Here is a 25430-nt window from a genome sequence, read left to right as displayed (position 1 = left end):
TTAATTAGCTGCAGCAGTACCCATCAGTACACACATTAATATGATCTCTACTGGATGTGGAGAGCAGAAGAAGAAGAAGGAGAAGAAGAAGAAAGGGATGGGGATGGAAAAATATAAAAGTACTAGGGAGTTGCACCCAGAACACACTGCCACCAATTTTTATGAATACATTTGCTACAGTACATGTATGTGTGTCTGAGCGCAAGGGGGGTGAGTCTTTAAAGCAGGCACCATACAGTTACCATGGCAACGTGAGTCTTTGAAGTTTTTTGCCCCCCCCCCTTTTTTTTTTTTTTTTTTTTTTACAGCTGGATATAAGAACCAGATCTGCTCTGTTTACCCCTCAGTTTTTTCTCCCCCCTGCTTCCTCACCCCTCTCTCTCACTCTTTCACTCCCTTTGCTAAATCAAAAATTTCTCTTTGAAGACTTAAGCCGATTCCAAGTCAAACCCAATGCTATTTCTGGCTCTATTCAAGACTGGGGCTGTGGCTTTGTGCAGTGCTGTGTTTGACATCTGTGTGCGTGCGTATGTGTGTGTGTGTGTGTGTGTGTGTGTGTGTGTGTGTGTGTGTGTGTGAGTGTGAGACAGAAAAAAAATCTGACAGAGTGCGCTTGTGTATGAAATATGTGCGTGGAAAACCAGAAGAGATAGGTATACGTGTGTGTGTGTTTGCAGTACAACACACATAAACAAACAGTGTGATTACAAAGCCGCCTGCTGGTTGGGACCGATAATGAGAAATGTTTTTTCATGTGTTTGTGTGTTTGACTATGTGTGTATAAGTGTGTGTATATATTGCAAGTACAGACACAGACTTAAAAAAAAAAGATATCAAAAGAAAAAGGAGGGGAGAGAGAGAGGATGAAAGGAGCATAGGCGGGAGGACAGGAAGAGGGAGATGGGAGGAGGTGAAGAATAAAGAGAGGAGCACTAAAACATCTCGTGTTGTGTCATCATGTTTTTCACACAGGTAAAGGTAAAATATTAATCACAACATTTACATAAATCTCACACACCAAACTTATACACACAGATGTGTGGTTTCAAAGCCTGGTGTCAGTCGTAGACATGCAGGTGATGCTCGATTTTAATTCTGAAAGCAGTTTGGTGTTCACAGTAAAACAGTACATATAGCTCAAACCTACAAAATGAGATGATAAAGGTTGAATTTGCTCAGTTAGCCTGCAAGACAAGCCCATATCATACATTTGATTATGTGGATGATTTGATGGTTTAAATGAATAGTTCAGCATGAAATATGATTAGCTGTCTCACTAAAAGGTAGTCAATATCACTCTCATGTCTGTACTGTAAATATGAGTAGCTATAGACAGCAGATACTAAGCTTAGCTTTGCAAAGACTGGAAGCAACATCTTATGTATTTCTGCCTACCACCTATAACAACCTTGACACACCAAGCCAGTGGGCAACCTTTTGGTCCTTTTGGTCACTGTTGGTGAACATCTGTCACCATAGTTTTGGTGGTGTGTCCCTCACTGTTGGCATTAGTCAGCCCTTCATTCATTCATTTTCCATAACTGCTTAACCGCTTATCATTGGGCGAGAGGCAGGGTACACCCTGGACAGGTCCCCAGACTATCACAGGGCTAACACATAGAGACAGACGACATTCACGCTCACATTCACACCTACGCTCAATTTAGAGTCACCAATTAACCTGCATGTCTTTGGATTGTGGGAGGAAGCCGGAGTACCTGGAGAAAACCCACACTTACAAGGGAAGAACATGCAGAGTCCGCACAGAAGAGCTTCCACCCTGGGTTCAAACCAGGAACCCACTTGCTGTGAGGCCTCAATGCAAACCACTGCAGCACCGTATCACCTTTTTTTCTCTTTTTTTTTTGCCAATTCAGCATTTTGAATGGGCGTCGGAGTGCTCTAGCCATTGAGCTCTTTGGCAGAGTATTGTCTTTTCTAACATCAGCTTGTGCTGTCAATGTGCTAACTGGCTAACTAACATCTTGAATCCATTCTCTTGGTCTTCTGGTTTCCCCTTTTGAATGACAAATACAGACTAGCCGTGCCTGCTGATATGGAGAGTTGTTTTCTCTAATACAGGCACAAAATTTACATGCTAGTTGCCCATTGGCCAACACATTCTCACACCGACCTTGTTGCATATTGACGTCTGGTCATGGACCTTGCACGTTCAGATATGACATGGAAAGTACCTTGGGTGTGTTGGTTGTTGACGTTCTGGGGCGCCATGTCAAGTTCTGCCTTTTACATGCATTGTTTCCTTTCAAAATACACTTCCATTTTCACAGGTAATTTACGGTTTACATACAGTCTCTTTCAAAATAAAGGCACTATGTCAGTGCAACAACACAAACTGCTATTTATCCACCACCCCTCCCTACCCCTACCACACTAGGACTTTCGCTGCCTTAACTTTCGTTCTGGTCCCACTGCATTTCCCCCTGACTCCACCGTGCACTGTTAAACTATAACAGTGACTGGCCACGTATCATGCTGACGTTAAAGGACGCCTTTTTTTGGTCAGTGCCTGATGCTGCAAGTCACTACCCAAGCGTTGGGTGTCGATGACGTTGGAGTGAGACCAAGTTGGGTTGGCTGTGGCCTCTGTGGCGTGTTGATGTGCAACTTCTTCTTGGCTGAGACGCAAGTGACGTGAAGCGATGCAACAGTCAGCCTTTGTCGGCACTAGTTCTCTGATGTCAGTTTAGTGTGTCTGGGCCTTGAACCTCATTACTTAATACATCATATCTCATTTGTTTTATCTGTAAAAATACAAAGTGTAACAAGAGTCCGTCTTGTGATTGGATCAATCAGTTGCGATACAACAGCCTTCATTTTGTTAAGTGTCACCTGTAAAGTGTTGTGACTGCATCTTGCATGGTTGCAGCGACAATATCTGTCAAACACTTGGCAAAGTACTCACAAGAAAGCGAATAATTGTATTTCCAACTATTCCTTTTAGAAAAGCACAGGACAGTACAGCTGCAGTCTCTTTGAATACTGCAAAGACATCCATTCACACCTTTATCACCAGGAAATGGGAGAGCGATCATAATCTCACATCTAATCTCAACAGTGATTCTGCACAGAGGAGTTGAAAGAGACCTTGAGCCTAATGTGCAAAACACACTCACCGCCTTTAATCCAAATCAGGACTTTTCCACAAAGGCAGTTTTGTTGAGACTGCAGTATTGCGTCGGTCACAGTGTAAGAGGGAAGATAAAAGGAGGAGCATTTCTCAGAGCAGCACTGTATGGATGTCTCACTGCCAGCTATACAAAGCAAAACCTCCCTCAAACCATTTCTTCCATTAATTTGCTAAAATGGATGACTTCTGTTGCCACAGAATTACTGCAGAATTCCACCCTAAACAAGAATGCCCATGCAACATTTTTCTGTAAAAATTTAAACAAAGGCTGATTTTGGAGTCCAGCTGTAGTTTCATCAACATCACAGTCTCACCTCTTGCCTCTTTGTCTCCAGGTCTCAGGTAAGTTTACTTCATGTTCACAAACTCTGATTAAAGTGTCCCGAGATCAGAGAAACAACATGAGGCGACATTCAGTTTTTGGGTGGATCTTGGCTTTGATGGCACTGGTGCATTCCTCCACCATGACAAGATGTATTATACTGTAAAATCTCCTGCAGAGTTTGGGCTGCCCACTATACAATTAGTCTGTCTTTCATCACTGTCATAGTCCATATGCCACGTGTAGTCTCACTGGGTGGTCTCATTAAACTCCAATTATTTATTGTACAAGGCAAGCAAAATCCATGAACCTTTTATTTAAACAAAAACTGAAAACTGATAAGAATTTGGTTTTCTGCATGCAGCTTTCCCAGTTTTGTTTTGTTTTCTCAGTTAAAACAGCATCTGCAGTGCATACTATAAAATGCTCAGTGTCTAGAAAGTGTTTATAGGTTTTTATTGTTATCACAAATGCATTATGCAGATCAGGGCAGAAAACAATTACTAATGTCATTGTCTAGTACTTTGTTTTTTCCAACTTTAAAATGTTTATTTTGTATGATCAACACTCTAAAAAATCAGAAGACATTTTATTTAGTATGATATAAAACTGAGATTGAGAGAAAATCCTCACATTTGAGAAGCTGGAAACAGAGAATGTTTGACATTTTTATGTGATAAATGACAAATAAGTAATGGATAATTTATTTATAGGCTAATTTTCAAGCAAAGAGGTACAAAGTGCCTTAATGAAGGGACATAATCAGCATTTTGTCATCACTGCATGTGATTAAAGCAACAACATAGTAAAGAAATCTTAAAAGAAATACAATTCACAATAAAAGATCCAAAACCTGTTAATACAAATAAGATATACAAATAAAAGATAAAATATGAAAAAAGTTAAGAAAAGCCACAGAGTAAACGTGTGTTTAAGATGAGATTCAAAAGATTTTTGTGGATTGACAAACAATTAATTGACTTATTGTTTCAGCAGTAATGGATACACATCATATGTAGGCATTCATGCAGGGATACTTCTCAACCATCTGAGGCCATCGTATGGTTTATAAGTTACTCATGATATGTAAACACTGCTGTGTTTAAGTGGTCTACTCATTCAGTGTATCACTAGAAAGCTACGATCCTTGTGGTGCTATTGATGTGGACAATTACAAGATACAGCCAACACAAAAGGTATAATAAAAGCTTCTTTCAAACCACCAACAAACAAATAAACAATTATAACTCACCTATATGAAGCCTCACAGTAATCCACTGATGAATAGTATTCTAACAAAAATGGTCCAGGCACATTCACAAAGTCCAAACAAATGATTACATCCACAGACATCCACAGACTGCCACTGCATCATTTCAGATGTTCTATTTTCTCAATGTATTGTCCATAATATCTCCAGTTTGCATGTATATATTGCAGACAGCAAGATATCAAAATGGTGGCTGAACTCTGACCTTTTGGTTGACACCTCACTTGAGCCAATAGGAGCTTCCATCCTACAGAGTCTGTGTTGACAGAAGGGGCCTGCCTGGCCCATAGAGCCAGCTAATAACAAGCAGCTGGTCCGATGACTGACACTTCTTATCACAGATGAAACTCCTGACAGGTAGGGGGCTTTTTGTGCCATCATTATGAACATAGACTGTCATAATGTAAGGTAAGGTATGGTAAGGTAAAACTTTAATGTCCTCTGGGAACAATTTGTACATGAATAATAAACAGGTGGTTTTTCTATTGTCTTAAGGGCATAACTCAGTCCGTCTTGTTAATTTAGATTTCTAGAAGTGTTTTATAAACAGTAAAGTCCCAAATACAGACTTCTGGCTTGACTGATGTGTTTTTCACTCTTACTCACACATCCAGTGAATTGGCTCTTTTTTTGGAAAAGCGCCTGGACAAAACCTACTCTCTGCGATATTGTTATCTATTCTTTAGACTAAGGTTTTATGCCACAGTCCCCTTATGTTTTCAAGTTAACAAGTCCTAGTTATAGTCATCTGCAGCATCTTTTTTTCAAGAAAAAATAAATATATAAATATTTATATTTATATTAAAAAAGTCTTCTGTTTCAGTGTGTTCAAACTTTTGTCAACAGTACCTACAGTGATTCTGACTGTTGGAGAAAATGACAGTGTTACCTTTAAAAAATAGACCATGCATGTACATGTACAAAAAAATGGAACAACAAAAGCTTTCAGTTTATACTGGATATGCCTTGGATAGGTGTTTTAGGTACATGTTCTAGGAATCGTACAGGTGTCTCTCCTCTAAGCTTTCAATCTTTTTTGCTGTTGCTGTTGCTTGACATCTGATTAATTTAATTATTCATTCAAGTTAATGAAAACACCAGCTAAAAAACCCCCATACAATGTCATTAAACACATGCAAAACACGATGTAACCTTAAATATAACCAGAGAACAACTTGTGACATGAAAGCGTCATATGTTGTTTTTGGATTGTATGTAATAATATTTTTGATATTCCATTCTTTCTTTTTGTTTTTGCTGTTTTTACTTTATTCAATATAAAATATGAAAAATGGAGAGGCAGTTGGGTAGTGGGTAGTTTGACAATGAAATAAAGTGCCCCACTCTCTACCACATTTAACACGAATGTATACTAGTACCCAGTGGATTTAAAGTGATTTTAAATTTTTACGTTGCATGTTCGAGCAATCAGACAGCTTTCTTGCTAATTCTCTGCAGTGATCCTCTCATTCTTACACCATGCAAACCTTGTACTTTTTGAAGAAACCTGAGAACTGTCCACATGCTATAAAGCTGGTAGACTTCTCCACATATGGACTGATATGAGGTCAGAGTAGAAAGTTATGCATCTTAAATATCTAGCTTCTACACTGCAGATAATTAAAAAAATATTTAACTTTGCTTTGCTTCTATGTTTCGTAAGTGATGTGGGTGGAGAAACTTTACGTATGTGATTAATTGACTCGTTCAGTCATTTCATAGTGACCCAGAATCTCCAGGATCCAGGGGCCTGGCCGACCTCCCCCTGCTGCCTCAGGCCAGGAGGGGCCCCAGCGTGGAGAGAGATCTTAGACTTTAAGGCTGAGTGGAACCAGACTCGGGGGTTTTGTTGGAAAGGAGTTGAAGTGGATGAGGAGAGGGGGGGGTATATAAAGAGTGGCAGGCCTTGCCCTTGGAGCCCCACCACTGACGCACACAGATGGAAAGCATTAGACCTCCATTCCAGCACAGAGATGGATGGATTATTAGATAGAGAGTCTGTGTGGAGTGGGAAGAGGAAGGAGTGCAGGGTAAGAGGCTGAAAGAAGAGGGCGAGTGAGGGGAGAGTGAAGAGGAGGAGGAAGAAAAAGAAAAGGGGAAAGGGGCGTTTTCACAAATTTTGTCATGCAGATGTAAGTGGTTTAAAGTGCATGCAATAAACACAATGCAGGCTGTATCAGTGATATGGAGAAACTGACTTTCTTGATACTTAATACTGCATGATTTAGTGGATACAAGTTCAGCAAATAGCAAAGACTTTTGCTCCAGTTCCTTTGCTAGATTAGCTTTTCGCCCCGTGTTCAGCTTTGTTCTTGAATCTTTACCAGTGTGGCATTCCTCCATGGTGCTTCTTACCAGAGACTTCCTTTCATTTAGTGTGGGGAAATGGCATTTGTAATGTGAGAACTGAAATCATCCACAAGATCACTGAGACCTAAGGGAGGCCAGGTGTCAGAGAAAGCCTGGCTGATGCACAAGGTGGCCTGTAGATGTTTAAGGATAAAGCCCAACATGAGGAATTAAAGCGACAAAGCAAATTTTCTGTGAGACATCTGCTTGAACTGGAAAGCATTATTAAATATAGTGGCAACTCCATGTCCTTTTTGTGCACTCTATCCTTGCTCATAAAAGTTGACTCAGTAAGGACTGCTCCACTTTCAACAGCAAGATTGTGCTTAATAAAGAAAACACTGATTAAAAATCATTTTCACGCCAACTTGATGTTTAACAAAGCTTAACTGAGTGTGTTAAAAGCATTCTTTGCCAATTTAAAGTTGTTTTGTGACTGTGGCTGTTAGTGACTCACATCATTTTTGATATATCTGCAGATTTTGTTGATTACATCTTGTTCACTCTAGTATTTATCAAAACAGAAAAAGGGACAGGAAGTCCAAAAAAACAGCCTGTTTTTAGGCGTTAGTTGGGGCGACAGTGCAAGGCAGTGCATGCCTGGAAGGAAAAAGAGGAGGCATATTGGGGGCGGTAAAAGTGGGGCAAGGATCCTGACTGTCCAGAGCATTTTCTCTGCTGTCTGTGTTAATATCACACAGACTTGCTTTGAGTTGATTTGAAAAGGCAATGATATGAAATGTGGCAGGCAGTGCAACTTAGCGGCATCCATTAAAGGCACACTTAAGATTTTTTGAAGTGAAGCAGTATGGAGTACTTACCTGTAGTTAGCACATTAGATTGTGGTCAGAATGCTCTCCGTTTGGAGAAGCAGACAGGACTAGGACCAGAGATGTTGAGCAATGCATTGCTGTGATGGGGGTTCGCAGCATATGTATTTTACCCACTTAAAATAAGATCACATTACCTTGCTGACAAACAGCCCTGTCCTTTGGCACTACATTTTCTCAACCATGTAACGTGCCATGTACTAAATTACGCTGAAGGGTCTGAAGTGCTGTTGTGTGATCCGGCTGATACGAAACTTCACTTTTCTAAAGTTTTTGAAGTTGGTGCGTGCTTGTGTTTTTCAAGGCTGTTCAAAGAAGGGATAAACAGCTGTGGCTAGTTACAATGAATATAGACATCAACACTCCACCCGCAAGACTGAGAGAACTTATGCCAAAGAGACACTTGCTGAAGAGCACTGATGTAACCAACCATCAGATAAAATTATGCTAAATACCTACAACTAAATGAAACAACTCACAAAACAACCAGGAAAGTGTGAAATGCTGGCATCTTTTGACACAGAAAGATCCAGTGGTTATGTTGTAAACAAGTCCCACTACTGGCAGCGTAGCTCTCTGGGTCCATGAGCATGCATTTACAGTTTCCGCAGTTAGCGTGTGTTCTTTCTAGGCCTCCAGTTTCCTGAGAATTTTCCCCTCTTCCTTTTCAGCCCGTTCAGTCTCTCTCCGCTAAAGTTCCTCTGTGTACTCTGGTTCATTAAGGTGTGAACAGCACTGCGTTGTCGCTTATTATCACTCTTTTTTTTCTTGTATTCTTTGTTTCTTCCATGAATAGGTGGAAGTGTGACCTAAACAGCTGACCTGCAACGTAATATAGTATGCACTTTTGCATAGGAACAGACATTGTATGGTTGAGAAAATGTAGTGCCAAAGGACAGGGCTATCTGACAGCAAAGTAAAGCAGTGAAAATATTTTAAATATAGCATCCACATAGACTGATAGTGATTTTTTAGGTAGGCCTTTTTTAAGTGGCTGAAATATGCTTTGCTGTTAACCCTAATCCAAAGCAGTTGCTGAACTTCTGTGGTGCTTCTCCAAACAGGGAGTGTGTTGACTGTGTGCAACACACTGACAATAGATAAGTACCTCACCATCCATCCATCCATTTTCTAGCCGCTTATCCTCTTGAGGGTCACGGGGGGGGCTGGAGCCTATCCCAGCTGACATTGGACAAGAGGCAGGGTACATCCTAGACAGGTCGCCAGACTATCGCAGGGCTGACACATAGAGACAAACAACCATTCGCACTCACCTCCACACCTATGGTCAATTTAGAGTCACCAATTAACCTGCATGTTAAGGAGGAAGCCGGAGTACCCAGAGAAAACCCACGCTGACACCGGAGAGCATGCAAACCCTGCACAGAAGTGGATCGAACCGGGAACCAGCTTGCTGTGAGGCGACAGTGCTAACCACCACACCATCGTGCCGCCCAGTATCTCACCAGCCACTTAAAGAAAATCCAGACAATCACTTAAACATCACATCCAGTTCCTTAATCCCTGATCTTAGTTTGTTAACCTGGTGGGGAGACTCATGAGGCAATTTTTTGTTTACATATGTGCATCTTGCTTTCGACTGGCTCCTCTGCTCCACATGTGACCTTTTTGTCTTCTTCTGTCCGGTGACTCTTCATCATACTGCCATGTCCAAATTTACCAGCAGCCATCTCCCCTTCTGTCTCACTGAAATTAATCAATGTTTCCAACCTGTTTTCCAGTTGTAATGTTGGAGTGACTGTGGTCTGTGTTCATGTCACCCTTTGACTGTGTGCCAAATGTCTGGGGGTCGCAGCTGGCTGAGATGAATCCATTAAATCTGCCAATGAAAGTATAGTCTTGCACTAATCTTGTGTATCCCAGCAGGTAAAAAGTCCATTCACAGCATAAGAATTTGCTGTTTTAGTTTAAGTGAGTTTTGGGAAAGTTATGTAATTTACAGATAGCTGTTTATTGAAATCTTGTCAACTTAAATTCTGATGATTTCAACTCTTTAATATAGGAACAGTATAAACATATCTTTAAAAAAATGTAGTGATGTTTATTTTGTTAGAATTTTGTGGAGAAATATATGTACACATCACTCTTTGAGCACCATTTATAGGTATGCTACTGGCTGTGGGCTATTTAGGTCCTTAATCCCAGAGCTATTTATACACTACCTCTCTGTATATAAATACACACTCACACACTTGCACACATTACCACCAAATGCACCATGTCTCAAGATATCTATCTCTTTAACTTCTAACAGAAGTTTGTTCTCTTAATCTGGAGTGCAACATTTAACACACACCCAGTCTAACAATCCCCGAGGTCCCGCAAGTCATTTAAATCTCGTTAAGTTTTACTACAGATTTTAAGTGGAAACTGATCTGTATTTAGACGCCACTAGATAAATTGTGCTTACTCAAAACGTTAACGTCAAGTTGCTACAATTGAAGTAAATGATCAAGTATATCAAAAAAGTGCAGTTCTTTAGTAAATGTATTTAATTACTTTCCACTACTGCTCATATATGGTGATGTAAGAGCCAGCAGGCAGTTTGCTTGATGGGAAACTGGCTCTGTCCAAAGTAAAAAAAAAACAACTAAATTGTAAAAATGACAAAATAATTGACACAACCAGGCAAGGAACTTTCCCGTTTCCTGTCTTTATATAGGCTAAGTTAACAACCAGCTGGCTCTATATATAGCAAACAGAGTGATAACAATCCCCTTATGTAATTCAAAAATATCTCAAAAGGTCAAAATATTTTTTAAGTTTCATTCAGTAGGAAATCTGATTGCTGAGTTTTTTCCCACTGAACTGAAATGGTCTCCATTCACCAACATTTTATTGGTATGAAATTACAGTAATAATCTCATCATTTGCTTCTGGCCCTTCTGACAAGGTTAATTTTAATGTTAAGCTGATGTGACAAATGTTATCACAGTACATTGACCATTTTTCTGGGAGCGGGTCATGTGATCTCAGACCAGTGAGGCATGAATAGAGAGAAGGAATGTGGATCCATCTTTCACTCCATTGTTCTCCTCCAGTCTTTCCGACTCTGCGGCCTTTCGAGTATCTGTCTGACGATAAAGAGGCCTGTTAATGTTTAAAACAGCTGAATGCTTTCCACCTGAACAGAGAGATTTAGCTGTCAAAGACACAGCGAGCACAAGGTCGTGCTTCAGCGCTTCAGCAGATGATGTTACTGACAGGAAGTCGGGGATTGAATATTATGTATGCCGCCTTGTGTGACTGGTTAAGACACAGCAACAGCTCTGTGGATGCCAGTGTCGGTCTCACAGTCCAACACTTTGGTTCAGACTGAAATATCTCAATCACTGTTTGATGGATTGCCTTGAAACTTCGTACAGACATTTGTGATCCCCAGAGGATGAATCCTACTGACTTTGGTGATCTCCTGACTTTTCTTCTTGTACCATCAACAGCTAAAATTTCTCCAAAACTTTGGTTGAGCAAACCTGCAAAACTTTCCATCTCTATACTTTGTGTTTATTTAGAATGTGTTAGCATGCTAACACGCTAAGCTAAGATGGTGAATAAAGTAAACTTTAAAGCTGCTAAACAGCATGTTGGCATTGTCATTGTGATCATGTTAGCATACAGATGTTAGCATTAAGCTCAAAGCACCACTGTGCCTGAGTGCAGCTTCAGAGAGCAGCTAGTGTGGGTGTTAGACTTGTTAAAATAAAACTGTCATGAAAATTAATTAACATAGAATGAAAACAAATCCAAATTTGCTAGCTGTTTCTGGGTGACAGGCACTGAGTATCTGTATCATGGTTTCTGTCATATAAAGCATGGGTCTATTGAAAAAAAAAAGTTTTCAGTTTAATTCTGCAATCAAAATAAAAAACATCTGAAAATTCACAAATCTATACATTTAAAAATTAAATGCTAAAGGCCAAATAAGTTGCTAATATACTTTTTAAAAAAAAAAGAAACCCAATAATCTACAGTCACAAGGAAAACAAACTTTTAATAGATTTACTTTATTGTCCACGTGACCTGTCTTAGCTGTGTCAAGGCCCTTGGGGGAAATTAATTGGCAGTGATAGTTCAACTGTCGGCATTCAAAGGCTTCCCTTCACTTCCTCTCTTCAAGGTCAGTATGTTGCAGCACGGACAGCAGAGGTCAAGCGCCTGTCAGCCCCTCAACAAAAACAGCTCATGTTCCCAAACAATCAGGGGCTTGTTGGAGGTTCCCAGCGCCGCCGCCATGGAAGACCGAGAGGACGGTGAAACTGTATCCTTCTCTCTGCCTCTCCCCTCCCTCAACATACATCTGTATCCCTTCCTCTCAGTCATCATATTGTAAGAGTGGAAGCCTTCAGTTGTCACAACCAGGAGGGTTCCATCATCTGGTTTTCTGCACAAGTACTGTGCTTAAGCTCAGTTTTGGGATACTTTTTTGTTACTAAGAGTTTTACTTCACCACAACAATAAGACAGCTGCAGTTAAGCTACTAGTTTATTTTCCAATTTAAAGGTTTACATAAAAAACACATGATGAAAATACGAAAGATTCAACTACCCAAAAATATATAAAGTAATTAAAAATAGCTCTATGGAAAAGAAACTGCTCAAACATATTAAGGGAACACTTAATTATCACAGTATAACTCCAAGTCAGTTGAACTTCAGGGATATCAATCTGTCCATTTAGGAAGCACAAGTGATTGTGAATCAGAATCAGCTGCTTTGGTGCAAATGAAAGTGACAACAGGTGCAATGGAGAGGCAAAAGCAAGACAACCCCCCAAAAAGGGAATGGTTTTACATGTGGTGGTCACAGACAGTTGCTCTCTCCTTATCCTTCCTAACTGATTCTTCTCTAGTTTTGTGTTCTGCTAGTGTCCCTGTCACTACTGGTAGCATGAGGTGGTACCTGCAGCCCAATCAGGTTGCACAGGTAGTCCAGCTCCTCCAGGATGGCACATCCATATGTGTGGTCTCTAGAAGGTTTGCTGTGTTTCCCAGCACAGTCTCAAGAGAGTGGAGGAGATACCAGGAGACTGGCAGTTACATGAGGATAGCTGGACAGTAGAAGGGCATCAGCCCAGCAGCAGGACCAGTGTCTGCTCCTTTGTGTGAGAAGGAACAGGAGGAGCACTGCCAGAGCCCTACAAAATGACCTCCAGCTACTGGTGTGCATGTTTCTGACAAAACTGTCAGAAACAGACTCCACGAGGGTGGCATGAAGGCCTGACTTCCTGTAGTGGGACCTGTGCTCACAGCCCAGCACCTTGCACCTCAATTGGCATTCACTAGAGAACACTAGAATTGGCAGGTCCACCACTGGCACTCTGTTCTCTTCATAGATGACAGCAGGTTTCCACTGAATACATGTGACAGGCGTGAAAGAGTCTGGAGACACTGTGGTGAACATTATGCGGCCTGTAACATCATCCAGGATGACCTGTTTGGCAGTGGGTCAGTGATGGTCTGGGGAGGCATATCCTTGGAGGGTTGCACAGACCTCCATGTCATAGCCAACAGTACCCCGACTGCTTTTAGGTACCAGGTTGAAATCCTCAGAGTGACTGGTTCCTCCTGGTGCAGGAGAATGCCTGGCCTCATGTTGCCAGAGTGTGTAGGCAGCTCCTGGATGATGAAGACATTAATGCCTTTGACTGGCTCTCTCGTTCCCCTGACCTAAATCCAATTGAGCACCTATGGGACGTTATGTATCAGTGCATCTGACACCACCAAGTACGGCCACAGACTGTCCAGGAGTTCACTGATGCCCTGATCCAGGTTTGGGTGGAGATCCCCCAGGACACCATCTGCTGAGTCATCGGGAGCATGCCCAGACATTGTCGGGGGTGCATACAGACATTTCAATTTTTCACTTGATTTTCGGTGTGATTTTGAATCCAGCCCTCAGCAGGTTGATAATTTTCTACAAGAATAAATTTTGCAGATCTGTACTTTACTTTAAAGGTTTTAAAATTTTTCAAAACTGTTGAATGACTATGTGGTTTCCTACATTTAATCTCATATATTACTCTTCAGATAGTTTCATGAAACCTGGGGTTTTTCTCTCAGTTATATCATCACTATCTGTATTGCATGACTTATATGATGACCCATGCCAGAGCTCACACACACAATTATATTGTGTCTAATATTTGGATCTCAAGCCTCTGAACATTTCACTTCCATCCTTAAACTGCTCTCCTGATCCTCCCACTGAGCCCAGATGAAGCCAGATCCCGCTCCTCCCTCAATTTTTACAAGCCGTGTCCATAAGGACCTCATAGTAAAGCCGATACATTTCACCCTGATGATCCCTCTGCTTTATGCTGTACTTCTAAGTCACGCACAATCCCTCTCGGCCATTCAATGCACTTTACCTGTATCCCTCTCCTTCCACCTTTTATTCATCCATCTCTCTCTCAAAGTCAGAAGCACGCTCATTCTCTTCTTTGGCCTCTCCATTACTTTCAAAGCCCATTACAGCCCATTACACCCTGAACTTAAGAGGCTTAATGAGGCTCCTTTAGCAAAGAGCACCCTCGGGGCTCTACTGTCATGGGAGTGGTCGTCCTCTGTTACACCGTCTGATTGCAGGAAGTAACCCCGCCATTTTAGTATTGAGACAGGACACACCCGTCCCCACTACACCTATCATTCAAAGGGTGAGACAGGTCTGCTTATGTCCATTTAGCACTGGTAGAAAATAACTATGTGTAATTTCCCCCAACTTGGACTCAGTACAGTTTTGAGGTACTGAGTATTTCCATTTTGCTACTTAAAACTTGTACTTTCTACATTTCTTATTGTACTTTTTACTGCTCTACATTTTTCAGACAGTTTCAACTCTTAAGCAAATATGAGGTTCTAAAATGCAATGCATCATTAAAGATTATACCAGTGGTTCCCAATTACACTGAACAAAAATATAAACGCAACACTTTTGTTTATGTTCCCATTTTTCATGAGTTGAACTCAAAGATCTAAAACATTTTCTATACACACAAAAGACCATTTCCCTCAAATATTGTTCACAAATCTGTCTAAATCTGTGTTAGTGAGCACTTCTCCTTTGCCGAGATAATCCATCCCATCTCACAGGTGTGGCATATCAAGATGCTGATTAGACAGCATGATTATTGCACAGGTGTGCCTTAGGCTGGCCACAATAAAAGGCCACTCTAAAATGTTCAGTTTTATTACACAGCACAATGCCACAGATGTCGCAAGTTTTGAGGGAGCGTGCAATTGGCATGCTGACTGCAGGAATGTCCACCAGAGCTGTTGCCCGTGAAGTGAATGTTCATTTCTCTACCATAAGCCGTCTCCAAGGCGTTTCAGACAATTTGGCAGTACATCCAACCGGCCTCACAACCACAGACCATGTGCAACCACACCAGCCCAGGACCTCCACATCCAGCATGTTCACCTCCAAGATCGTCTGAGACCAGCCACCCGGACAGCTGCTGCAACAATCGGTTTGCATAACCAAAGAATTTCTGCACAAAGTGTCAGAAACCGTCTCAGGGAAGCTCATCTGCATGCTCATCGTCCTCATCGGGGTCTCGACCTGACTGCAGTTCGTCGTTGTAACCAACTTGAGTGGGCAAATGCTCACATTCGATGGCGTCTGGCACGTTGGAGAGGTGTTCTCTTCACGGATGAATCCCGGTTTTCACTGTTCAGGGCAGATGGCAGACAGCTTGTGTGGCGTTGTGTGGGTGAGCGGTTTGCTGATGTCAATGTTGTGAATCGAGTGGCCCATGGTGGTGGTGGGGTTATGGTATGAGCAGGCATATGTTATGGACAACGAACACAGGTGCATTTTATTGATGGCATTTTGAATGCACAGAGATACCGTGAGGAGATCCTGAGGCCCATTGTTGTGCCATTCATCCACGACCATCACCTCATGTTGCAGCATGATAATGCACGGCCCCATGTTGCAAGGATCTGTACACAGTTCCTGGAAGCTGAAAACATCTCAGTTCTTGCATGGCCAGCATACTCACTGGACATGTCAACCATTGAGCATGTTTGGGATGCTCTGGATTGGCGTTTACGACAGCGTGTTCCAGTTCCTGCCAATATCCAGCAACTTCGCACAGCCATTGAAGAGGAGTGGACCAACATTCCACAGGCCACAATCAACAACCTGATCAAATCTATGCGAAGGAGGTGAGTTGCACTGCATGAGGCAAATGGTGGTTACACCAGATACTTATTGGCTTTCTGACCCCCCCCCCCCCAATAAAGCAAAACTGAACATTTCAGAGTGGCCTTTTATTGTGGCCAGCCTAAGGCACACCTGTGCAATAATCATGCTGTCTAATCAGCATCTTGATATGCCACACCTGTGAGGTGGGATGGATTATCTCGGCAAAGGAGAAGTGCTCACTAACACAGATTTAGACAGATTTGTGAACAATATTAGAGGGAAATGGTCTTTTGTGTGTATAGAAAATGTTTTAGATCTTTGAGTTCAGCTCATGAAAAATGGGAGCAAAAACAAAAGTGTTGCGTTTATATTTTTGTTCAGTGTATATTGGCTTGTGACCCTCGTAAAAATCATTGTCTATTAGTTCTTAGCAGCTCCAGCTGTGATTTCCACTCTACACTACTCATGTGGTTTAATCTAAATAACAGTTTGAGGCAAAAATCTCAAATAGTTCACAAAACAGCACAGCTTGAAGAAAACTAAATTATGTAGGCTAAAAATTATATACAAGAATGCAACATTTAGATGTGACTGAAGTGTGTTCGTCCTGTGGTAAAGCGGGCATGTCGTGTGGAGAAGTGGGTGTGTATGTTGTGGCGTCTTCCTCATGGTGTGCCCCATCCAGGTCAAAGGCCTCCAAAGTTTTCTCACAGGTGCCACTGATAATCAGCGGCACCAACCCCACGTGTGACGTCAGTGCTGAACCTGCCTCCTACCATCTGCCTAAACCACAGCCATGTCTAATAGACACCTGCTGTGCGTTCCAATATTCATACTACCATACTATATAGTGTGCCAGAAAAAGATTTAGTGTGTCTGAATACATAGCATATCAAATGCAGTATGTCAAAAATACCAGGATGCTCTACTACATCTGGTCTGATTCTGCAGTATGCAAGCCAGCATGCTTTTCTGGTTGTTCTGACCCACAATCCTCTGCACAGTGGACAATACGTCACATCAACTGAGCCACAAACAGATGACAGCTTGACAGCTTTCAGTGAGCTGTCAAGCTGTCAAGCTCTCCGTCTCTGGCAAGCTCGGTGAATCGCATTTTGTTTTATCTCCATGGTAATGGATATACAAGTAAAAAGATCAAAGTTCGGGGCGCAATGGTTTGAGGAAGTAGTACGATTGTGTGCATACTGGATGCAACAGTGTGTACTTTTTAAGGGCAACAGCAGTACCTACTAAAAGTTCAAAGTGTGCAATTCGGAACACACCCCTGCTAAACCAGTGAAGCCATCGAAAAATACACTGAAATACAGGGACTGATATGATTGGCCAATAAATGATTAGTCAGTCCACAGGAAATAAATTAACACGAATTCTGATAACTTATTTATTATTTGGTTAATTTATTGAGGTAAAAAAAAAGCCAAATATTTTTTGGTTTTATGTGAGATATTTAAGAAAAAAATGCTGTGAGTTTCCTATCTTTAAAACTTCGGAATTCTGTCTGACAAAATCTGCTCAGAGTTTCAATCCTGGATGTGAATGTCTTCCAGGATGTGAGTGACTCTGAGTCTCTGACACTGACATGATGCTGACAGCTCAGATCAGAACAGATGTGTGTCTCTCTTGCTCCACAGCAGTCTATCAACTACAGATGTCTCCCTTTTTCTCATCCTCCTCCTCCTTCTCACTCTCTGCGGCTGCGCTTACAAAGCACAGCAAATGATTTTTGTTCTTGCCTTGGGAGAAATCATATCCAATAGTTTCAGAGCTATCTGTGCCTCTAATGAAGAAGTCATGGGAGTTTACTAGTCTGCTGCTGCTGCTCGCAGAACATTTTCATAATTCAAACTGTTCCAGAAAGGCAAATTCTGTTTCAACACTAATAGCTTCTTCTTCTTCTTTTTCTTCTTCTCTAGACTACAGTTTTGCTTTTATGTGCACACACACAACTTAATTACCAGAGGGCCCTGTGCACGAATAATCATCCCCGTTTATGTACAGCAATTACATCTTTTTTGGCATACTGAACATACGCACAGCCTCTCTGCTTCACTTTAAGCTGTATTGGCTCATTCAGTGTGCAAAATGAGTTTGGGCAGTAAACACACACACACACACACACACACACACACACACACACACACACTACACAAGTAAGACTACACTGGAGTCATTTTTACATTTTCGCCCAATTCTAGCTAGACTAATATTATTTCCAGCTGTTATGATGCTCATACCGACACTGATCACATAGCTAAAGGGCGCCACCACCTGGTCAACTGTGGCCACTACAACTTTGAGGCACGCAAGTTTCATTAAATCCACAGAAATGGTAATTTGGTGACACCCAGTGGATTAAAACTGCCATTACAATTCTGATTACCAAGCCAAAATCAAATAAAACCCCATAAATTAGCTTTAAATGCCCATGAATATACATCATTTTGACTCCAACTTTAACCAAACAACATCATTTAATAAATGATTTTGCAATACAAAACATCTGTGCAAAAATGTTCAGACAAAATACAAAAGACAAGGCCTCTCTTGGTCAAAAGGATAAGCATGTAAACCTGCAACGGGTACACTGTTATTAAGATATAATGTACTTGTATTTTTTTTTTTTTTAAGAATGGATCTAGAATTCAAAAAACTTTTTTTTTTTTTGCCAAATACAAAAATATCTAGACTTGATTAAGATTCACAGTCTTGTGTACAAGTGGTTTTTGCACTGCTATATTAGTACACATAAATCCTTTAATGCTGGATGGAACATGTACAAACTCAGATGCAAAGGTAGCTCAGTCTGCTTCAGAGGAACAAAAATACAAAGAGACGAAAGACAGCGATGAAATAAAATGGGAAAATTAACTTAAAACCATTCAAATAATCTTGGACTCGGTTTGACATGAGGAACAAAAATAATCTTCTCCCTTCATTTTGCTAACGGCAGACTATCGGCTTCTGTCGACCAAAACTGGTTTGAATAAATTATCTCAGGTTAAACTAAGGCTAGGGTCTAATGTCTAAAATCTAATGCTAAAAATCTAAATCTAATAAAATCTGATTTATTTTGATTTTAGTCTGCAGTTGTAGTGATATCAGAAAGTAGCCATGGTGTGAAATGTTTAAGGGTACATGAACTAAATACTGAACACAGACTTGTCTATCTACATTCCACAAATGTCAACTCAAAAGCCCTATTATTAAAAAAGAAGGCACTGTAGAGAACGAGCCATTTTCACTGCACTTTTTGCTTTACACATCCACATTAAAAAGTTATCAGAGTACCCTTGTGTCATTCTAGATTAGCAAATACCACTGAGTATTAGACTTAAAGTCTGTTAAAGGAACAGTGTGTAAGATTTAGAGGGATTTAGTGCCATCTAGTGGTGAGGATTGTGGATTGCAACCAGCTGAAGCTTCTCCTGGGTAGAAGTCTTTATTTGTACTCACTCTTTTCTGTTAAAACAAACTTTTAAAATGGTAAAAACACTGAATAAAGCAGTCTGACTCCAATGGTCTCATCACGGAGGGAATGCAAACTACAATGGCCAATGTGAAACCATGAATGATCCTATACAGAGCCGGTGTTTGGTTTGTCTGCTCTGGGCTACTGTAGAAACATGGTGGCGCAACATGGCCATCTCTGTAATACAATGATTCTTATTTTCATGTGATTATGAACCAAAAAAAAAACATAATTTATACATTATATTCCATTCCTGCCAATATATCCCCCTTAATCCTACACACTGGACCTTTAAAACCAGCAGAGTGCAACATGTCTGGGACACTTTAACGACCATTCAAACCCAATGATTGTCTACTACACAGAAGGTACAGGAGAAGGGAACTAAAATCACAAACCGTTCTTTCACTGCAGCTGTTTCTATGCCTTTTTTCTTCACAACAAAAGCTTCATATTTAACCGTGCTTCTGTTCAACTATCATCAAATAATAACAGCGGAGGCATCATTTGTGTGATTACAGGACTGAGAATTATCAATCATTTACCAACTTCTTCATATCAAAAGAATATTCTTGTAAATATATGATTACCTGCTGCTGGACGTGTTGAAATATAAAAACAGCTGTGATTTTAGAGACTCACAAGAAACTATATGGGCAAATTCATCGCATTCCTTTGCTTTTAAAAGTTGCAATTGATCATTTACTGATATAGAACCAAAAATCTCTGCGCACACTGTGATACAGTCTGTACCCAGCTCATGAAATTGATCCTCGATTAGGTCAAACATTCTTCAGTTCAGGTGGCCATACATGTAAGCACCTCAAACATAATGTTTATAGGTGGTTCGGTTCATGTTCATGAGGCTGATTTTTGTAGTGGTAACATTATCTACCATCAGCCTTTACACTTTGAGTACTTTCTCTCCTCCCTGTCCTGAAAGGTGTTTTATGCACAACACAGATGCTGGAAAACAGGAAAGTGAAGGGACACAGACATGAAGACGAGTCCTTTAAATAAAATCTTCCTCAAAGGTTCCTTCAAAATTCAAATACGACAAAAACCCTCCCATAAAAAATTTAGACTCCATATCCAATTTACAATAAAATTGTTCTTTCATGAGGGTGAAATTTTTTTACATCACTGACAGTAAATTCAACCCAGCTCTCGCGTGGTGAAATGTTTGTGCCCTGAGACCGGTCCAGTCAAACTGTGGAGGATATGAGCGCTGTGCTGTCCAGCTTTTGAAGTTAGATGCCATGTCCGCTGGGAGGGTTGGAAGACGGTACGAGAGGAGAGAAGGGGGTGGGGGAAAATAGGTGAGGGTGATAGAGAGTGGATTGGGGGGAGAATGAAGGCGGATGAAGAGTTTATTGTCCAATAACTAGTATGTCCGTGTTCCTCCGCCTGGGAAGTCGTGTACTGACATTTGAAAAAGGCAAAGAGGCTTGTGACCATGTTGCAAAAGTGTCAAATAATCATGTTGAGGTTTCGCAAAAAACATTCAGGTGTCATTTCTGAAGGGATTTTGTGTGAAAATGCCAAATCTCAGTGCCTGGATGAGCATTTGTAACAGACTTATCACCTGTATCTCTTTTAATTCAAGCTGCTTCAGTGGGGAGCTGTCACATAGCTGTAGCTGTCTGCCTGCTCTACATGAAACCCAAAAGGCAGGCCACCTGTACCCTTCGTATACTGGTGTATGAAAGCAGGTCCGTGCTGGTTTTCTCAGAAAAAGCTGCTTAGCTTCTCAGTTGTTCAGTCTGCTGTTCCCATTTTTGTTCGCTCGGTTATTGCTCGCTAAATGTTGTTTCTTTTACTGTACAAACAAATGTACACACACATTTTTTGTGTTTTTACATGTCAAGAAACAAGCAAGTCACATCGCTGCTAAAAGGCACCTTAAAGTCATGGTATGAGTGTCAGTGTTTCCTTCACATCATGCATGAAACAGTCCATTGACACAGGAACTTCTTGTCCGACTGTGACACAAACGCAGGATGGACTTGCTACCTTTTCACCTTTAAAGTTTTTCCTTAATAAAAAGTTCTTTTGAATATATATCTTTGTATTTCACTCATTCATTCAGGACTTATGTACCGTATTTACAAAGAGGTTAAAATAATAACACAACATTTTCACACCATGGTGGTAAGTACACATGCTTTAAACAATAAGGCATTAGAGAGTCAGCTGTGTATATACTTGTGTAGCTGCGGCAGTGTTTCTCGCACACTCAAATGTGCGTACAGGGCAGTTTCTGTTGAGGGTCCATGCGACCAGAGTTGTTAGACTGGGTCCCTGGGTGAGAGGCTAAACCTCAGATGTGGGTCCCGAGGAGAAAGAGTGTGAATATCTTCTAATCTGTCTACAGGTCTGCGGTGATGACCGAGTCGTTGTACATCAGTACATCAGAATCAGCAGCGAGCAGCGCTGTTTGTGATGCGTGGTCCAGTTGTCCCACTCCCTTCTGGGAAACTTGTCCGTACACCTGAACCTGCCCTCCGCCGCTCCCTGGCATGATGCAGTGGGAGAGCAGTGGCGTGTTGGCGTCGTGGTTGGAGCCCGTGGTGGAGGGCACTCCACTGACGTGACCCGTGCTGGTGGAGCCGCTGGCGCTGCTGGGTGAGCGGCTTTTGGGAGGGGGCAGGTGGTGCTGGATGACCCTGGTTGGTGGAGCTGGGGGAGGGAAATGGGCTGGGAAAGCTGCGTATCCTGGTGGGATGGGGTATCCATTGACGGGGATAAAGCGCTGGTGGGTTTGCGTGACAGCCATGGGCGTCCAGGCTTGAATCGGGGCCATCTGGCCCGGTGTGGGGATAGCCTGGGCTGGGTAGAGGTACCCTGCAGCCGCGGCAGCAGCGGCGTAGCGGGGATTGCTGAGGTTGCTGATGGGGCTGGCGCTTAGCGAGGTGGTTTGGGTGGTGGCGTTGCCTCCACCACCAGAGGGTGTGCTGGAGCTGGCATGGGATGAAAGCCCTTCCCAGGATCGCAGGCGGGCGTGGATGTCCTTGAAGCGCGTTCGACGTGATGGTCCCTCCTGCCAGCATTCAGTCATCAAACCATAAAACCTGAGAGACAACAGAGTTTGTTGGTTATCAGGAAATTGTAAGAATTTATTTAAAAGTTATGGAGCAGTACAACCAGAAATCATAGGAGGAGTATAGCGACAAAGACATTTTAAAAAAAGGCGAATGAATGAATCAGAAATTTCTACAAATGGGTCAAAAGACCATCAGGGATCTCGAGTGGGATTCTTATGGGTGCCAGCCCATGAAGGGAATAGTGGGAAATGAGACTGCACTAAGGCGAGAAAGTACAGATACCAGGGTTTCTACTGGTAGGAGTGAGGGTGGTAATTAAATTAGAGAAGGAATCATTACGCAGTGGCAGAGAGAGTGGGAGGAGCAGCAAAAGGGCGGGCTTCTTTTCATTCAGCCAAGGGTTAATGGACACAGTACTGCCAAGCTAAATAGAGAAGATCAAATCAAGCTGACTAGATTAAGTCAGGGGCACTGTGGGGTGTGGAGTGGACTACACTTGGTAGGGAAATACCAGGATGGGAAATGTATGGAGTGTGAAGTGATGGAAACCGTGTAGCATGTGATGCTTCGGTGCCGGCTGTATACAGAAGAAAGGAAGATCTTGTTTGATGAAGTGGCCAAACTGGGCATGGAGGCGTACTCCTTAAGAGGACTGTTAGGGGAGAGCTTTAACAAAAGCCAAATTGCCAGGAAAAGTATTGACTTTCTTCACACAACAGGTCTGTATCAAAGGATTAAGTCCAGCAGGCGCCGACTAAAATCACCAGCGTAAACAGAGTGAGGCAGCAATCCACCACAAGCGCCTAGTCTGCCATTTAAAGCCAGCTGAAGAAGTAGAAGTAATTTAGTGAGAAGAATTCTCCCCAACCACATGTTGAAATGTATTTAATGGCCTCATAGACGACTTTCTCCACTGTGCTGGTGGAGCTGCTGGCACTGCTGGGTTAATGGCTCTTGGGAGGGGGCAGGTGGTGCTGGATGACTCTGATTAAAGGGGCCATGTTTCTTGCTGTCAGAAACTTCTGATTCTGCCCTGTAGTGCCATCTAGTGGATGAGTTTATTTCAGCATAAAGGGTGCATGGAAGTATGCAGGTAATTACAAGGTTTGAAATGAACTGGTTTTGCTCATGATAAAAAGAGAAATGTGAAATCACAAATATTGAAGAGCTGTGATTGCCCCCTTTGTGATTGTGACTTGAGGAGTTTTAAGTGTTTGGGTATTAAATCAGTGTTTGTTTCGAATTACTGATTAGAAAACCCATAGCTGTGGCCTTTAAAACACAGCACGGTAAGGGCCTTCATGAGGAAACTAAAGGTGAAAATATGCTGCCACATGAGGGTGCTTTCACATCTGCCCTATTTGGTTTGGTTCAATCGAGCTCAAGTTCCTTTGCCCCCTAATTGCAGTACGTTTGGGCAGGTGTGAACACAGCAATCACACTCGGGTGAGCACCAAAACAACTGGAACGAGACCTTCTTCAAAAGGTGGTCTTGGTCCAGCTATAGACAAACTCTGGTGTGGTGCGAACATGTTCTGACCTCGACCCGAACCAACTGCAGTCACATTCAACATTGTTTGGGTTAAACATGAGCATGTTACAGTCCCAGAGGATTGTTAATGTGCGCCTCCTCCTGTACTGCCTTAATATGTGCATTTGCCGCATCCAATGCATCAAGACATTGTTTTCTAGTTGGAGCCGCGCCTCGTTTTCAAACTGTATGGTTTGACTTGCTAGTGTACTCTTCTTCAACGTTTTGTTTACTTCCTGGATTTTTCCTGTAATTCTGACCATTTAAAAGCAGCTTTCTTGCGCAAGGCATTAGATCTGGTCCGCTTGTAAATGCTGCCATGAGAACATGAACCAACTCTAGGCAATTATGCAACTTTGTAACAAAATTAGTTCCTGATTCAGACCAAAGCAAGACAGCTCTAGATCTGGTTGCAACCTAACCTTCAGAACAAAGATACAGCAAGTTTTGAGGACTTTGTCACACTACATTGGTATCGCCCTCTCATAATTCATTCATACCTTGGTGGACAGTCCTCAGGGCAGGGCAGCAGCTGCCTCTTTCTCACCATCTCCATCACTTCCTGGTTGGAGAAGCCATAATAGGGCTGCAGACCGTAGCTGAAGATCTCCCACAGAACAACTCCGAACGACCAGATGTCAGAGTCTGTGGTGAACTTGCCGTAAGAGATAGCCTCTGGGGACATCCAGCGGATAGGCAGCAGAGTTTTGGGCTGGACACAGTAGTAGTCTGAGGAGTAGATCTCTCTGGAGAGACCCAGGTCAGAGATCTTGACGTGGAGCTGTTCACCTACCAGAATGTTCCGAGCTGCAAGGTCTTTATGTGTGTAAAAGTGGCTGGCCAAGTACTCCATCCCAGCAGCCACCTGGGTTTGATTAGTCAGAAAGAAAACAATCATTTAAGGAGGAAGTAGCTGTGAAGTATATTTGGTACAGAGCAAGGTGGATGGAGAAACATGTCATGTAAAAATAAATATGGAGATTTAAAACTGCTTTCATATCCCACCTGTATGGACATGTGCAGGAAGTCTCCATGATCCAGGCTGGATTTCACCGTGCCATCCTCATCGCTGCTACAGCCAACGTCAGAGTGCGGTGAACGCATGATGAGGAACTCGTGGAGGTCGCCTTGGGGCAAAAACTCAAAAAGCATACACACGGGCTGCTCCTGGATCACCACACCCAGCAGGCACACCACGTTCGGGTGCTGCAGCTCTGTCAGCACTGCAGCCTCCTGTGTTGGGAAACAAAAAGTACCTAATAAGGAGCTTCTTTTAAA

The 25430-nt window shown here is 42.1% G+C and overlaps 1 protein-coding gene across 2 annotated transcripts in view; it reads right to left on the bottom strand.

The window, feature by feature from the left end:
- Positions 1 to 18560: 18560 nt before the first annotated feature.
- The window catches only part of ror1 (receptor tyrosine kinase-like orphan receptor 1), a 154202-nt gene continuing 147332 nt past the window's right edge, over positions 18561 to 25430 (bottom strand). For both annotated transcript variants that reach the window (XM_049588453.1, XM_049588454.1), the window contains 3 exons: positions 25158 to 25385; positions 24653 to 25017; positions 18561 to 22648 (listed from right to left, as the gene is read on the bottom strand). In XM_049588453.1, coding sequence (XP_049444410.1) covers positions 21946 to 22648; positions 24653 to 25017; positions 25158 to 25385 — 1296 coding nt within the window. In that variant the 3' untranslated portion in view covers positions 18561 to 21945. The remainder of the gene's footprint in view (positions 22649 to 24652; positions 25018 to 25157; positions 25386 to 25430) is intronic.

This window comes from Epinephelus fuscoguttatus, linkage group LG10 (assembly GCF_011397635.1).
Source record: "Epinephelus fuscoguttatus linkage group LG10, E.fuscoguttatus.final_Chr_v1".
Taxonomy (NCBI): Eukaryota; Metazoa; Chordata; class Actinopteri; order Perciformes; family Serranidae; genus Epinephelus; species Epinephelus fuscoguttatus.
This window is presented reverse-complemented; position numbering and strand designations above follow the sequence as displayed.